The 16,239-nt window shown below is 39.1% G+C and overlaps 1 protein-coding gene and 1 long non-coding RNA gene across 2 annotated transcripts in view; one reads left to right on the top strand and one right to left on the bottom strand.

Annotated features, from left to right (window-relative positions):
- Nucleotides 1-511: 511 nt before the first annotated feature.
- Nucleotides 512-16,239, bottom strand: part of si:dkeyp-27e10.3 (UPF0606 protein KIAA1549) — a 37,964-nt gene continuing 22,236 nt past the window's right edge. The window contains exons 13-21 of the mRNA XM_063005263.1: nucleotides 13,398-13,412; nucleotides 13,072-13,298; nucleotides 12,564-12,793; nucleotides 11,347-11,488; nucleotides 10,935-11,267; nucleotides 10,800-10,852; nucleotides 9,057-9,184; nucleotides 2,871-3,025; nucleotides 512-721 (exon numbers count right to left, since the gene is read on the bottom strand). Coding sequence (XP_062861333.1) covers nucleotides 512-721; nucleotides 2,871-3,025; nucleotides 9,057-9,184; nucleotides 10,800-10,852; nucleotides 10,935-11,267; nucleotides 11,347-11,488; nucleotides 12,564-12,793; nucleotides 13,072-13,298; nucleotides 13,398-13,412 — 1,493 coding nt within the window. The remainder of the gene's footprint in view (nucleotides 722-2,870; nucleotides 3,026-9,056; nucleotides 9,185-10,799; nucleotides 10,853-10,934; nucleotides 11,268-11,346; nucleotides 11,489-12,563; nucleotides 12,794-13,071; nucleotides 13,299-13,397; nucleotides 13,413-16,239) is intronic.
- LOC134323668 (uncharacterized) lies at nucleotides 4,787-10,119 on the top strand. Its single transcript, XR_010014076.1, has 3 exons — nucleotides 4,787-4,852; nucleotides 9,075-9,240; nucleotides 10,002-10,119. It is a non-coding gene; the product is annotated as an uncharacterized LOC134323668 (long non-coding RNA).

The raw sequence follows: 16,239 nt of genomic DNA, 5'->3' as shown, positions 1-16,239 counted from the left end.
TGACAACAGAGAATGAGATTTAGCACCAGAGAAAGTTGAGGGGTGGACAATGACCCTTCTGAAGGAAGCACTTTGATGGACATGTAGAAATGGCACTGAGGAAAGGCGGGGTCTCACGACTGAGACTTTCTCTTTTGCTTTACCAAATTAGTAGCATGCAATTTACCATAGAATAATTACTATTAGATATTTATGGGTAAGGTGACTTGTATTATTTTTTTTAGTATGGTTCATATGGAGTATTCTGGGTCTTTTCTTTAGGGAATGCTGGAAGGTTAATCCAAGTCTGAATTATACTAGGGTATCACCTACCGTACAATAATACTGGTACCTTATTTGTGACACCAATAAGAGGGTAGTGTATCTCTTTGTATCAGTTCAGCTGTAAAGGAATACAGGAATAGGGTTTACAAAACCTTGGCTCCGATTAGTTAACATGTTTAAAGTAGCATCACCCTGTTTGCCAGTTGCAGGCATAGGTTAGCCAGGATTTGGGTTAGTGAAGTATTTCTCAGCTGTGGTAGCCAGCTATGGCAACCTGTTTCTGGGAGAGTCTCTGCAGTTCTTCCCTGATGGCCTTTATTAGAGAGGCTGAGGTCTGTACAGTTGGAGAGGGTTCCTCCGTGCTGGAGTAGCCTGCTGTGGGGGTGGGAGGATCTCTCAAAGATGTCCTGGGCATCTGAAAAACTGGAGATGATGAGTACTCAGGGTACGACAGGATCTGCAGCAATAAAGAGAAAAATATGTAAGATGTCTGATGGGAAACAGTACACAATATACACTGATAACATTAAAACCACCTCCTTGTTTCTACGCTCACTGTCCATTTTATCAGCTCCACTTACCATATAGAAGCACTTTGTAGTTCTACAATTACTAACTGTAGTCCATCTGTTCCTCTGCATGCTTTGTTACCCCCTTTCATGCTGTTCTTCAATTGTCAGGACTCTCCCAGGACCACTGCAGAGCAGGTATTATTTAGGTGATGGATCATTCTCAGCACTGCAGTAACACTGACATGGTGGTGGTGTGTTAGTGTGTGTTGTGCTGGTATGAGTGGATCAGACAGCAGCGCTGATGGAGTTTTTAAACACCTCACTGTCACTGCTGGACTGAGAATAGTCCACCAACCAAAAATATCCAGCCAACAGCACCCTGTGGGCAGCGTCCTGTAACCCTTGATGAAGGTCTAGAAGATGACAAACTCAAACAGCAGCAATAGATGAGTGTTCGTCTCTGACTTTATACCTACAAGGTGGATCAACTAGGTAGGAGTGTCTAACAGAGTGGACAGTGAGTGGACACGGTATTTAAAAACACCAGCAGCGCTGCTGTGTCTGATCCACTCATACCAGCACAACACACACTAACACACCGCCACCATGTCATTGTCACTGCAGTGCTGAGAATCATCCACCACCTAAATAATACCTGTTCTGTGGTGATCCTGTGGGGGACCTGACCATTAAAGAACAGGGTGAAAGCAGGCTAAAAAGTATGCAGAGAAACAGATGGACTACAGTCAGTAATTGTAGAACTACAAAGTGCTTCTATATGATAAGTGGAGATGATAAAATGGACAGTGAGCGTAGAAACAAGGAGGCGGTTTTAATGTTATGGCTGATCATTGTACTTATCACTCGTGGGATAAAGTAATTGCTCTCTTGGTTACTTAATCAATTATTCATTCATTAATTGATTTTCATAAACTGCTCTTTCCTAAACAGATCCCACACATCTTACACACATTAATTTACTCACTCACTCACTCACTAATAGAACAGCCAATCAACCTCTGCATGCTTACACAAACCCAAAAAGAACTTCTTACTAACAGTAACTTGTGGCAAGGATCAAACTCAGGTCCTTAGGACCCATATTCTTTGGAACACCCACTCAGCAACACCAAGATATGCTCCTATACCTATGGGAGAGTGGTAGCTTATTGGGTAGAGCTTTGAACTATCAATCAAAAGGTTGAAAGTTTGAATCCCAGCTCTGGCATTTAGCCACTGTTGGGCCCTTAACCAATACCTCCATGGGTGCAGTACAATGGCTGACCCTGCACTCTGACCCCAGTATTCAAAGTGCTGGGATAAGCAAAAAAAGAATTTCATTGTACTGTACATGTGTGTCTATATATTTGACAAATAAAGGCATTCTACTCTACCTAAGGAAGCTTTTATGACATCTAATTTTAAATCCAAAGACATTAATATGGAGTTGACCCTGCCCTTTGCAACTATAACAGCTTCCACTCCTCTGGGAAGGCTTTTTACAAATTTTGAAGAGTGTCTCTAAGAATATTTGCCCCTTCATGCAGAAGTGCATTTGTGAGCACAGACACTAATGTTGAATGTGAGGGTCTGGTTCACAATCTCCATTCTAGTTCGTCCCAAACGTGTTGAGGTCAGGGCTCTGTGCAGACCAGTCAAGTGCTTGCAACACACTTCAAAAAAGTTTGGACAGGAGCAAAACAAGAGTGAAAAGTTTATAGAAGTCACAAGGTTTTGAAACATTGCACAATAAGCAGCTAAATTGGTGAATGACAAGGGATGCTTGGGTATAAAAAGAGAATCCTAATATAAATACTAATACATTCTAAATACCAAAGTCAAAAGACAGTGAGTGAGTTAATATGGCTAAACGTATATTAAATATCAAAAACAAAAATGACTAAATACTTCTTAGCAAGTGAACAATTTTATGTTTATGGCTGTCTAGGCTATGACAATAATTTTGACTTCTCTATTAAAACATATAGCCACAGATTATATTTTGTATTTGGATATGAGGAGGATTTGGAAATGTTGACTTAAGACTAAGCTCAGACTGTTGACTTAATTAGTGGTTTGTGGTGGCTGACTCACAGTCTCACGATTATCTGCAGATCTGGAGACTTCTTCATCCGAGTGGTATTGGGTCCAGCTGGATCCTGAGGGTCCAGACACGCTGCGGCCCACAACAGGATAGGCACCGATATGACTCGACAAGCCCACCTGCGTCAGCTGATGTAACTGAGCACCTGCACACACAAACGCATCCACATGGCTTCAAAGCATTAATGCATGCAGTAATACCACCAACTTCATATTTACCTTATTTTAGATGCAGAGGTAGGTAACCTAAAAGTCTTGCTGTTTGGGTAAGTTTCAAATGAGTGGCTCATCATTGTAAAAAGTGATAAATAAGCCAATTAGTTTGCAAACAACGTGGTAGAAAAATCTTTCAAATATCCAGAAAAAATAAGCTGGTAAGACTTTACCACATTTTCAGACTACTGATGAAGTAAGATAACATGAAGCAATGGCCTAATATAATGTAAAGGGACACTTTTAGCTACCTTGTTTTGTCTTTTGGAGTGTTCAGAGCTACAGTGCAAGACGTATCAGTATCTCCGCAGCAGGAAGGCTGGATGAGTACAATCCCTAAAATAAACAACCTTATAAACGACCTAAGGCTATTGTGCTTTCTATGCAAAGTAAAAAATAAATAACTCTGCCTGTGTTCACACCACATCTAGTGGCGCCATATTGATGATCAGTTGCTCCTGTATTGCAGGACAGGCAAAACCAGTAGCCACACCGCTGCCATTGTCTAGAACAGTGGTTCTCAAACTTTTTAGACCAAGTAGACCCATTATCAAACCAAAAGTTCCAAGTACCACCTATGTTTCTCATCACAGAACCACATATGGCACACATTAATTAGGTGTGTGTGTGTGTGTGTGTGTGTGTGTGTGTATATATATACTGTATATATTAGTGATGGGAATTATGGCTCTTTGAAGGGAGTCGGATCTTTTGGCTCGGTTCCTTTTAAAGAGCCGTTCAAAAAATGGCTCTTCGTTCTTCGCGAGGCGCTACTAGGTAAACTATAAGACACCCCCGATATTAATATAAAATGTTGCTACCTTGCCTTAAATGTATTCCTAATTCAACAACACTTAAATGAGAAAAAAAGATTTATTTCAAAAGGAAAAAAAAACTACAGGGAAGAGACATACTGTGGTTGCATTTCATTAAGTTTCAGAAAAATCCTCTTTTGTGCAGAGATGCGACTGTTTGTTTCTGCTTTAAAACATAAGCACAATGAAATAACCAGATTTAACACAATTAAACAAGTTTATTTCTCAATTATTTGTCATTATACTACTAGCTCTAGCTCTCTCTCTCTCTCTCTGTGTGTGTGTGTGTGTGTGTGAGTATGCATGCGTGCGAGTGTGTGTTTATGTGTGTGGTGTTAGTGTATGTGAATGTAAGTGTGTGTGTGTCTCGCTCGCTCTCCGTGAAACTGAAAGTGCAGCTCTTATTACGAGTTATGATTAATTCCCTCTACTGATGCGAAGCTGAATGGGTGGATTACAGTCGATAAGAACCGGAATCGGATCGTTCACAAACGACTCATCACTAGTATATATGCAGTTACCACTGACCATTTCAGTGAGTGCGCCTGTTTAGCGGAGCAGCCTTGTGATGTCAGGAACGAGATCAGTGAGATTCAAACTCAGATCTGCTCTGACAAAAGCGTTTCGGAAATTTCGAGATGGAAACCGCGAATTTGAAGTATAAACGTAATGAAGTACGGTGGCTGCGTAGCCCCGAATATTTTTAAAAACACATTCGTTTTAATTAAACTGATTTTATTAAAACAGAATTATAAGAACTTTGAAACAGATTTTATTAGTAATTTACACATTTTGTTTCATATTTTTTTATTTGTAATTATTAAATTATTTATTTTTTCGGTGCATGTAATTACTTTTCCGAGATTATCTGGCGTACCACCTCGTGCTGCTTCACGAACCACCAGTGGTACGCGTGCCACAGTTTGAGAACCACTGGTCTAGAAGGTAGGTTATCTATACAGTGGGGCCAAAAAGTATTTAGTCAGCCACTGATTGTTCAAGTTCTCCTACTTAGAAAGATGAGAGAGGTCTGTAATTTTCATCATAGGTACACTTCAACTATGAGAGACAAAATGAGAAAAAAAATCCAGGAAATCACATTGTAGGATTTTTAAAGAATTTATTTGTAAATTATGGTGGAAAATAAGTATTTGGTCAATAACAAAAGTTCAACTCAATACTTTGTAACATAACCTTTGTTGGCAATGACAGAGGTCAAACGTTTCCTGTAAGTCTTCACCAGGTTTGCACACACTGTAGCTGGTATTTTGGCCCATTCCTCCATGCAGATCTCCTCTAGAGCAGTGATGTTTTGGGGCTGTTGCTGGGCAACACGGACTTTCAACTCCCTCCACAAATTTTCTATGAGGTTGAGGTCTGGAGACTGGCTAGGCCACTCCAGGATCTTGAAATGCTTTTTACGGAGCCACTCCTTCGTTGCCCGAGCGGTGTGTTTGGGAAAATTGTCATGCTGGACGACCCAGCCAGGTTCCATCTTCAATGCTCTCACTGATGGAAGGAGGTTTTGGCTTAAAATCTCACGATACATGGCCCTGTTCATTCTTCCCTTAACACGGATCAGTCGTCCTGTCCCCTTTGCAGAAAAACAGCCCCAAAGCATGATGTTTCCACCCCCATGCTTCACAGTAGGTATGGTGTTCTTGGGATGCAACTCAGCATTCTTCTTCCTCCAAACACGACGAGTTGAGTTTTTACCAAAAAGTTCCATTTTGGTTTCATCTGACCACATGATATTCTCCCAATCCTCTTCTGGATCATCCATATGCTCTCTGGCAAACTTCAGACGGGCCTGGACATGTACTGGCTTAAGCAGGGGGACACGCCTGGCACTGCAGGATTTGAGTCCCTCTCTGCGTAGTGTGTTACTGATGGTAGCCTTTGTTACTTTGGTCCCAGCTCTCTGCAGGTCATTCATCAGGTCCCTCCGTGTAGTTCTGGGATTTTTGCTCACCGTTCTCATGATCATTTTGACCCCATGGGATGAGATCTTGCGTGGGGCCCCAGATCGAGGGAGATTATCAATGGTCTTGTATGTCTTCCATTTTCTTACAATTGCTCCCACAGTTGATTTATTCACACCAACCTGCTTGCCTATTGTAGATTCACTCTTCCCAGCCTGGTGCAGGTCTACAATTTTCTTCCTGGTGTCCTTCGACAGCTCTTTGGTCTTGGCCATGGTTGAGTTTGGAGTCTGACTGTTTGAGGCTGTGGACAGGTGTCTTTTATACAGATAACGAGGTCAAACAGGTGCCATTAATACAGGTAACGAGTGGAGGACAGAAGAGCTTCTTAAAGAAGAAGTTACAGGTCTGTGAGAGCCAGAAATCTTGCTTGTTTGTGGGTGACCAAATACTTATTTTCCACCATAATTTACAAATAAATTCTTTAAAAATCCTACAATGTGATTTCCTGGATTTTTTTTCTTCTCATTTTGTCTCTCATAGTTGAAGTGTACCTATGATGAAAATTACAGACCTCTCTCATCTTTCTAAGTAGGAGAACCTGCACAATCAGTGGCTGACTAAATAATTTTTACTGTATGTATGTTATACTAATGCTAATATCAACCAGTATCAATCAGTGACTGCAGCAGACAAAAATTGGCCAATAAAGTCTGCTGCAAGGTGCCTGTACAGAAAGTGGAAGAGCACATACTGTATATCGGTGCGTGGCTCTATGCACACAAATACTGTCCTCACATGCGAATTCACCAAAAGTGTGGGCTGCACACGCATCAGAGGGGGTGTGAGGCAGGCTAAAATACCCTCCTTGGACATGACCGGAGTCTCCAGCAGCGGAATCCAAATTGACTACACTAAAGTGAAGGAAAACGCATAAATATATAATAAATAATAATAAAAAATAAATAAATTAAATGCTTTGACTTTGTGCAAGTTAGCTATTTATTTGATCACATTGGCTTGTAATGCTAAATAAACAATGCAAATGAATGAATGATCAATACAGTCCCTAATACAGATTGTAATAATGTACCACAACAGTAAAATACTAATAGTAATTTAAAACAAGACAACTTAAGGCTGCTTTCACATGATGAGCATTTTGTTCACAGTGAGGTTACATAAAACATGGTAAAACAGATTGTGCAGGGATGAAAACAATACACAGTTCGACTAGCAGTATTAACAGTTCATTCACATGCGCTTTGTATGAAATGTGTTTTAGTTTAAAACAAGAAAGGTCTGGCAATGGTCATCATTAGGAGATGTGACGTGAAGTTTTAAGAAAAAAGAAAAAAATGTTCCCTAAACTTTAGTGCTTTAAAAGACGCATTAAAGAGCAACGAAGCCACAACAAGTGATTGCAAGATTAGTAAACGTGGGATTGCTATGTAAAATGCAAACCTGTTATCACTATTTCACAGCTCATTAGGTCACCATGCAGTATTTTTCTCACAATACCATGCTTCTGATTAAAAGTGGAATACAACAGTTTGGGGTTTTGTGAAACCATGAAAATCACTTTCACTTTGCCAAGTCTGTGTTTTGCTTCTGACTATATCATACAAACAATTTGTTTCATTAGCACTGCTTTCAAATGTCAGTGGCAAACTGGGTCAGAGTTCAATCAGCTTTAACTTGGAGCACAGTGGCAAGCTGTAAAAAATGAGTGGCAAAGCGGTAAATCTGTGTAGTGTTTGGCGCTCAAGGTAATGCAGCAGCAAGGAAACCTTTTGCTTGTACTAGTTGTTGTTACATTGTAACTGCACAAACGTTTTCTGTGAGTCTTTGATTTGTTTAAGTTAAATTAATTAATTTTAATTAGGGCTGTCAAACTATTAAAATTTTTAATCGCGATTAATCTCAGAATTTTACATAGTTAATCGCGATTAATCGCATTAAAAAAAATCTGTGTAAATGTTATAGAAAACAAGGATTTTTAAGTGAAATGTTACAATTAAAATGGTGAACATATTTATGCTAAATGTACTGATGTTAAAAACTGCTGGGACAAGAGAAAACTGTAAGGGAGTTTTATTCACTCACATACTAGGCAGTAATACAATCCAGCAGAGACCCCTGACTTCGTATATATGTCAGATGCGCAGTTATTGTAACAGACTTTTCTGTGGTTGTATTGTGACGATGGTTTGATGGACGTTTCTACACAAAGTGAGTGTGTTTTCACTAGGGATGCATCAATACCATTTTTTCCCAACCGAGTACGAGTACAAGTACATGTATTTTTGTACTCGCCGATACCGATACCGATACCTATTTAGAATGATGCAATCTGAAGCATTATGGGATAGTGGAGTTTTTAGTGTAAAATAGTGCAGTGGAACAGTTGCTTCGGTTGCCATCACTAATTGTAAAAAAAAAAACACCGCACAGACATCATTGAGAAAGCTTCTGACAAGCTAACGTTAACGTTCATTAATAAACGCACATAATTAACGTTGTGCACATCATACATGCGATGCGATTCTGCTGATTGAAATATTTACTTTAAAAGGATAATACAGTCCGATCCCATCTGAGCCGATTCTATCAGCACGTTCGTGGTTCACCTCGGTAAATCGTAAACGACTCTGAGTCGACTCCCACTCTGTGGTAATAACCAGTATAATTAAGCCTGAGCTTTATAAGGTAAGCGAGTCACACAAAATGTTCTGTAGTAGTTGGTGTTTATTTACAACCGCATCATTCATTATAACAGTAAACACGGAGAGATGACTGAGAAAAGAAACTTACGCTGTGCTTACAATGAATCGATTCCTGAATCACTTGTATCGACACTGTAAACAGAGTATTGAACACAAACAGCGGTCGCTGCTTTTGTAACCGGTTTATCTTCGCTGTTAGCTCTATTTTAAAGTGGTTTTTTTGTCAAATGGAACTAAAGAACATTAAATGTGCGTGTGAGCGTGGTCAGTGAGAATAATTCAATCTGTCTCCCGTGGGTGAAAAATTAATTGCTTTAGTTTTAGAAGTGAAAAAATCTCGTAATGTAATTAGTGCGTTAACGGCACTATTTTTTTTAATCGCGTTAAATTGAGATTGCGTTAATGCGTTATTATCGCGTTAACTTCGACAGCCCTAATTTTAATACAACACACACATAAAACCTCTAGAAAATGGCAAATAAATGTGGTAAAAATGTGTACCTGTGCTGCCCCCTACAGGTCGCGGTCGAGAAGAAGATGGTACATCATCTCCATACTGTTCCCTACTGGAGTAGCCTGGATCAGACTGCATTTCTGCTGATGCCATATAGCCAGAGCCCATGTCCTGCCTGTCAATGAATTCATCAATGCAATCAAACAAAATGCCTGGTAACACTGGTCACAGGTACAAACTAGTAACAAGTCCTGAGTTATTAATATATTCTGTGAGAATGATTCAATTCCAAAAAAGTTAAGACAGCAGATAAAATGTAAATAAAACCACACAGCAATGAATGCAAATTGTTACTAAGATGTATTTAATCAAAAACAGTACAAAGACAAGATGTTTAATGGACAGGTTTACCATGTGTTACTTCATATTTCCTATTAAAAATGTTTATTACTGTTTGAGAACTGAGGACAACAAATGTTGTATTTGTCAAGTGAAATATCTACAGCTGATCATTCTGGTATAGATTTTTAATTTTTATTGCCTTTTCAATTTGATTTGCAGTCCTGTCGTTTTGTTAATAAAACTTATTAAGGCAGCTTGATAAACAATATATTTCGATTAATGCACATTTACAGTGAATGCTAAAGCAATATCCATACTTATTGTCTTCTTTAAAGCTGACAGTGCGTGTTTATGCCACTTTGTCATCTCTTCATTCACTCTGACATGAAAACTGTCTATCACCTCAATGCCCCCTCCCCACCTTGTGTACTGGAGTTCATAAACCATAATAACTTAGGAACATACATTAAGTTTGTACAACCCCAAATCAGAAAAAGGTTAGGCCAGTATGGAAAATACAAATAAAAACCTGCAGTGTTTCTTATATTAACTTTCACTTTTATTTAATTGCAGACAGAACCCAAGATATTTCATGTTTTGTCTGGTGCATTTCATTTCAGTTGTTAATATGATAAATTCCTGCATTTCAGGCCTGCAAGTTGGGACGGTAAAGCATTTACCACTTTGTAATGTTGCCATTCCTTCTCACAACACTTAAAAGACAATTTGGCACCAAGAACACCAAGCAATAAAGTTAAATTTGTTTTATTTCAAGTGTTATTTTGTCTCTTTCTTACGTCTTAAGGTGAGCAACAGTACCAGGTTGTTATTGTCAAAATTCTCCACACATTTTATACTGGGGATAGATCAAGACTGCAGGCAGGCCAGTCCAGTACCCGTACCCTATTATTCCACAGTCATATCATTGTGTGTGTGCAGCATGTGGTTTTGCATTGTCTTGTTGAAAAATGCATGGGCATCCCTGGAGAAGATGCCATCTTGAGGGCAGAAATGGATGTATATTAACAAATAAAATGAAGTGAACCAGACAAAACATGAATAGCTCCTGGATTTACTATAACAAAATACAAGCCAATATAAATGTAAGAAACACTACTTAGTTGAGTCAAGCAAGTTTCTAGCCTAGTAACAATATTGCATTAATCAATGCTACTGCTGGGTGATTAAATGTTTAACTAATTAAAAATATTTTTAAATATGCAGTTCTAGATTTCTTATGGACAAGGCCTGCTTTTGCATAGAACAACCAAAACCAGATGACGTTTGCATATTTTATTTGATTATTTGACTACAAATTGGCTGATTAGAGATTTAATGAGAATAGAAGAAAGTATCAATAAGTTTTGTATACACATTTGTAGACACATGAAAAATACAATGGCCAACTGTAAAGTTACAACCAGACCATTTTGTGTAATTCGGCTTACCTTTGCAGTAAATTTTGCACAGATGTAGGGGACATTCCTAATTCAGCATACCGCTAGAGGTATACAAAGAAAACACAATGACACAACACACTACTTATTTTACAATATACACACAGTAAATTTACATATACGTACAGCAGAGAAAGGACTGTGCACAGGGGCTGCTGGGTTAGATGAGGAGCCCCACTGGCGCACAGGACGTGAAGGTGGGCTAGAGGGCGGATCAGGGATGACTCCTCCCATCCCAGTAATTGCTGTAACCCCAACCCCCTGAGAGGAGGGTGAGACCAGGGCAAAAGCATCATCTAATAAGGAGTGCATTTGCTGGCGTGCCTCTTCAATGGTTGGTTGGGGTGGAATGTAAGTGGGTGGAGCAGGGGCTGGACCAGAAGGTGGAGAACCTGGGTCGATAAATACCTCATCTGTGGGAGAAGGGCTACCAATTTCAGGGAGCTGATCTGCATCAGACTGGAGATACAGAAAGAGAGTCATATTAATTATACATAACTGAAACACCAAATCATTCATTAATAATGTGTGGTTTTACCACGTAGGCCACATTGTTGACTCCTGGGTATTTCCGGTATGTGGCATCACCATCAGAGATGAGATGATCCTTATCAGTCAGGCTACTATTACCACTCAGATTTTGCCTTTGTCGCTGTCTGGGAGAACGTTTGCCTCTAGAGCTACACACACACAAACACACAGAGTAAACTTTTTAATGGGGCATTGTCACTGATTGACTTGCACATAGGCTAAAGATGCTAATACTTATGTTTTTTTAGAGAACAGGGGGTCAAGTTAATAGGATAAATAAGCTTACTGTGATTCATCAAAAGCTTTAACAACATTGATTATTAAAGACATTGATTTGTTCATTCATCTGATCATTAATCTGATCAGAGTTGCCATGAGAAATGCTGGGTGCAAGGCAGGGATACAGAGCGGACTCCTGGCATAGGCAATATAGGCCAATGCTAAGGACATCGTCCATCTTTAGGGGCACCCGGGCACCCGAATAGAGAAAAAAATGTATTCTAACTCACTATTTTTCTTAATAACACTATTTACACTATTATTCATACATAGTACCAGTAGTATATCCACCTACAGTGCCAATGGGTGGAGTACCATTCGTTCATTGCTGTCCTTGGCTTGTTCTGGTGCTTGGAGCAGCTTGCCATATTGTGACACACAGTCATTTCTGCTCTATCCCTTTTCTATCCAATTTCTTCATTGCAGTCTGTAGATGTTTCAGTGTCTCAGATTTGTTACTTTGTTTCCATTATTTTGGCTTTCGTTTTCCCAATATCGTTTGTGTGTGGCTTTTTAGCCACAATTTTGTTTAGCCTTGGTTAAACATTCTGCAAATTGGGTTCACTTTCAATTCTTGCAAGTGCACGGCTACACCAGCTCAGTGGTATGATGTGATTTGCAGTTACATAGTGTAAATCGATTACATTTAAATTATGTCATTTAAACAAAAATATAGCTTTTAAACTAAACTGTTTGATGACAGAATGTGAATATAAAATTTGGCTTTACATAGTTATACGTTTTGCACTGAATTGAAATAGTAGTGCTAGATTTGTCCTAGAACTGCCCTACCATAACCACAGACTGCAAAACTGTAAAGCCAGACAATAGACGACTAATAGAGGCCGATATTCAGCATAAGATTTGGAAAAGATATGTAAACAAGGTCTTCACTGTCTGATCTGATCGCTGATGTGACAAAATCTACAAAATCATTACTCTGACCTCCTCTGTGGATCTCCGTTCAGGGACGATGTTTGCATTTCAGGATGCAGGATCTTGTGTATTTGCTCTTGAGCTTGCTGGTAAACACGCTGCTGCTCTGAACTGTCCCCAAACACTGCCATAATGTCCTCCATAGATGGGAACTCATAGTGGCCTTTCCTTTTGGCTCGCTGCCTTATCTTATTGCGGTGATGTTCGATCTCTGACTTATGCCTCAGAGCAACCTGAATCTGAATGCATACAGAGACAACACAATTCATATAAATTCGAGGGATCTTCAAAAGGTTTCTGCACTTTTATATTATCGGTTGAAACAGTGAGTGCATCGGAAAGTGACTGTGTAGAAAAGTGATGTCATTTGGTTTTGAAATTCTTAATAAATAGAGTTTTAAAAAAGTGCGGAAACTTTTTGAAGAATCCTCATATATTAAGAACACACTTAAGCCAATGTTCATTCTCTAATTGTATATGATAGAGTTGTACACATGGCTGAACAGAGAATCCTCACCTCACTGTTTATCTTGCTCCCATCCGACACATGTTCAGTGAGACCGGGGCTTAGTGCCTGATTATGTGAATGAGGAGGTGGGCTTGGCACAGGCTGCATGGCAATTAGCTGAATTTTATTGGAAACTCGTCGTGTTCCATCTGATGAACCTCGAGACACACGGTCCACGTGGTCAAATATGGAGGAGGAGGATAACTGTTCATCTGCGCCGCTGCCAGATGTCGCACCTACAGTCACAGGTAGATAGGTCAGAACGTTATAAATAAAACTGATAATGAAATGCAAATGGGTCTAGACAAAAACCGTTGATAATGAAAATAGCTCACCAAGTTTGTTCTTTGCTGTGAAATGTCAAGTGAGGAAAAAGAAAGATAGAGAAAAGCAAAAGTGACATATTAAATAGACATAAATCACGAATTAATTCAGGAATAGAACTTTTGCAATTACATTAATACTTAACAAACACAATTTTACTTAATACATGTTTATTGCACTGGAGCTACAAGGCTACTGTAGCTTATACATAAAAGTTATGGTTTTTAGTTGACCACTGTGCAAACCGCATGCCTAAATTATCACAGAACAGTAATACAAAATGATTTGCTTAGAAAGTACAGTGCTGTAAAAAGTATTTGGCTCCTTCTTCTGTTTGCATGTATCACAGTAATATTTTCTAAATCACCAAACTACTTTAAATATTACCCAAGTAAAACACAAAACGCTTTGTTTAAAATGATGATTTCATTTGTTGAAGAACAATTCTGACCTTATGTGAAAATGTAATTGCCCCTCTTAGCTACTGGATTAACCATTCAATCAAATTTAATTGACAATTGGGTTAAATTTCACTAGCCCCACCCAGACAGTATTACTGCTAGACCTGTTAAATCTAACCATCACTTAAATAGAACCTGTCTGGCAATGTGAAGCAGGTTAGAAGGTCTCAAAAGCAGCACATGATACCAGCACAACAGAAATTAAAATACAGATGCCAAACCAAGTCATTAAAATGGACTAGTCTGGAAAGGGTTGCAAAGCCTTTCCTTGGGCCCTGGATTCCAGCAAACCACAGTTAGTGCCACAAATGGAGAAAACTTGGAGGCATGGTGAACCTTCCCCGGAGTGGCCGGCCTACCAAAATTATACCAAGATTGCAGCAATGACTTATCCAGGCGATCACAAAAGAACCCAGACAAACATCGAAACAACTGCAGGCCTCACTTGCCTCAGTTAAGGCCAGTGTACATAATTTTACAAAGGACCACAAAAGTTCATCTAACATGAGCCAAAAAAAATCATCTTGATAAAGACTTGGTCTGTGAATGCTTTGCATATTTGAAGGAATCATTCATTCTGCTCTCTATCAGAAAATCCTGAGAAAAATAGTCCACCCATAAGTTTGTGCCCAAAAGCTCAAGTGCAGGACAATGATCCAAGGCATACAGTCAAGTCCACTTCTGAATGGCTAAACAGAAAGAAAATGAATATTTTGGAGTGGCCAAGTCAAAGTCCAGACTTAAATCCCATTGAAAGGCGGTGACAAGACCTTTTTTTTTTACCCCGAGGTGGTTCTGACGGAAACCTGTTTACCCTCCCGAGGTTGATGACTGCGGATCGAGACTGCAGGACCAACGGTGCTGCTCCTATTAGATGGGACAGGAACCTGGTGTGCCCCTACTAGATGGGATGGAAACCTGGCGTGCCCCTACTAGATGGGACGGGAACCTGGCAGGGCGCAACAAAAATCTGGCGTGCCCCTATTAGATGGGACGGGAATCTGGCATGTTGCAACAAAAATGTCCAGAACTTATAATGTCAGGTCTTCCTCAAACACTGGATTAAAAATAAAGAACTCCTCCAGACCACCCAAGAAGGATGGGTTCCTGCTAAATCTGGTTCCTCTCAAGGTTTCTTCCTGTAATTTTTAAGGGAGTTTTTCCTTGCCACTGTCGCCCTCGGCTTGCTCAGCAGGGGTAAAGTTAATGTAAGACAATGTTCATAGTAAAAAGCGTTATATAAATGAGTCTGACTTAACTTGACTGATACCGATACACACAACTTGTGTATAATCTACCTCAGCATTATTTACTCAGTACCATGTACTAACCAACACTTGTCTCTAGTCTCGTCTTCCTTTACTTTTAAGCATTTTCGTATTAATGTAATGTTGTCTACCTGCACTGTACTGTACTGTCTTGCACTTTTTGTTCTATGCTGCACCTTGGACCTGGAGGAACGTTGTTTCGTTTCAATATGTACTTGTATATAGCTGAAATGACAATAAACCTCTCTTGACTCTTGACTCTCTCTTAAACAGGCAGTTTATGCCCGAAAACCCTCCAGTGTAGCTGAATTAAAATAATTCTACAAAGATGAGTAAACCAAAATTCCTCCACAGTGAGGTAAAAGACTCATCACAAGTTATCACAAATGTTTGATTGCAGCTGTTACTGCCAAGTGTGGATTAACCACTTATTAGGTTTAGGGGAGAAATTGTTTATCTTCAGTAAATCAAATGATGATTTAAAAGCTGCATTTTGTGTTTATTTGTGATGCTTTTATCTTATATAAGGATTAGTTGTTAGATCTGAAACATTAAGAAGAAATCTAATGAGGGGCAAATACTTTTTTCACGACACTGGAAGTAATGGGTTTAAAACATATAATACACTGTACATCCAAAGTTTAATAGACAACCTTCCTTGTTCAGGTCTATCAGCCACACTAATTGTTAGCATACATATAAAATCAGTTATTCATTATAGTCTGAATAAAATAATATGCAATTTTGTTGGCTAGAATTTGTTGTTGAATATTTTGTGCATTCAATTTGACTAGCAAACAATCACTGTTCAACCGCAGTAATGCTCTTGTGGCTGAATGGAGGCAAATCCTTGCAGTCATGTCAATTCCCAGGAAGAGTGGAGGCTGTTATAGAAGCAAAGAAGGACCAGCTCCATATTAATGCTTATAATCTCAAAGGTTTGGTGAGCAGCTAAGGTATACAATGGGTTGTTTGGTAGTGAGTACAATGTGGTTCAAATTAATTAAGTGTTGCTGTTTATATTGTAATTATCACAGTTCAAAATGCAAGCAAATTTAGATTGGTTTAAAAAAAATAAATGAGTGAATATGTATCTTTGCATGATATGGTATGTTTAAGTAATT

The sequence above is a fragment of the Trichomycterus rosablanca genome, chromosome 1 (assembly GCF_030014385.1).
Source record: "Trichomycterus rosablanca isolate fTriRos1 chromosome 1, fTriRos1.hap1, whole genome shotgun sequence".
Classification (NCBI taxonomy): Eukaryota; Metazoa; Chordata; class Actinopteri; order Siluriformes; family Trichomycteridae; genus Trichomycterus; species Trichomycterus rosablanca.
The sequence above is the reverse complement of the archived record's forward strand: the minus strand, read 5'-3'. Positions and strand labels throughout refer to the sequence as shown.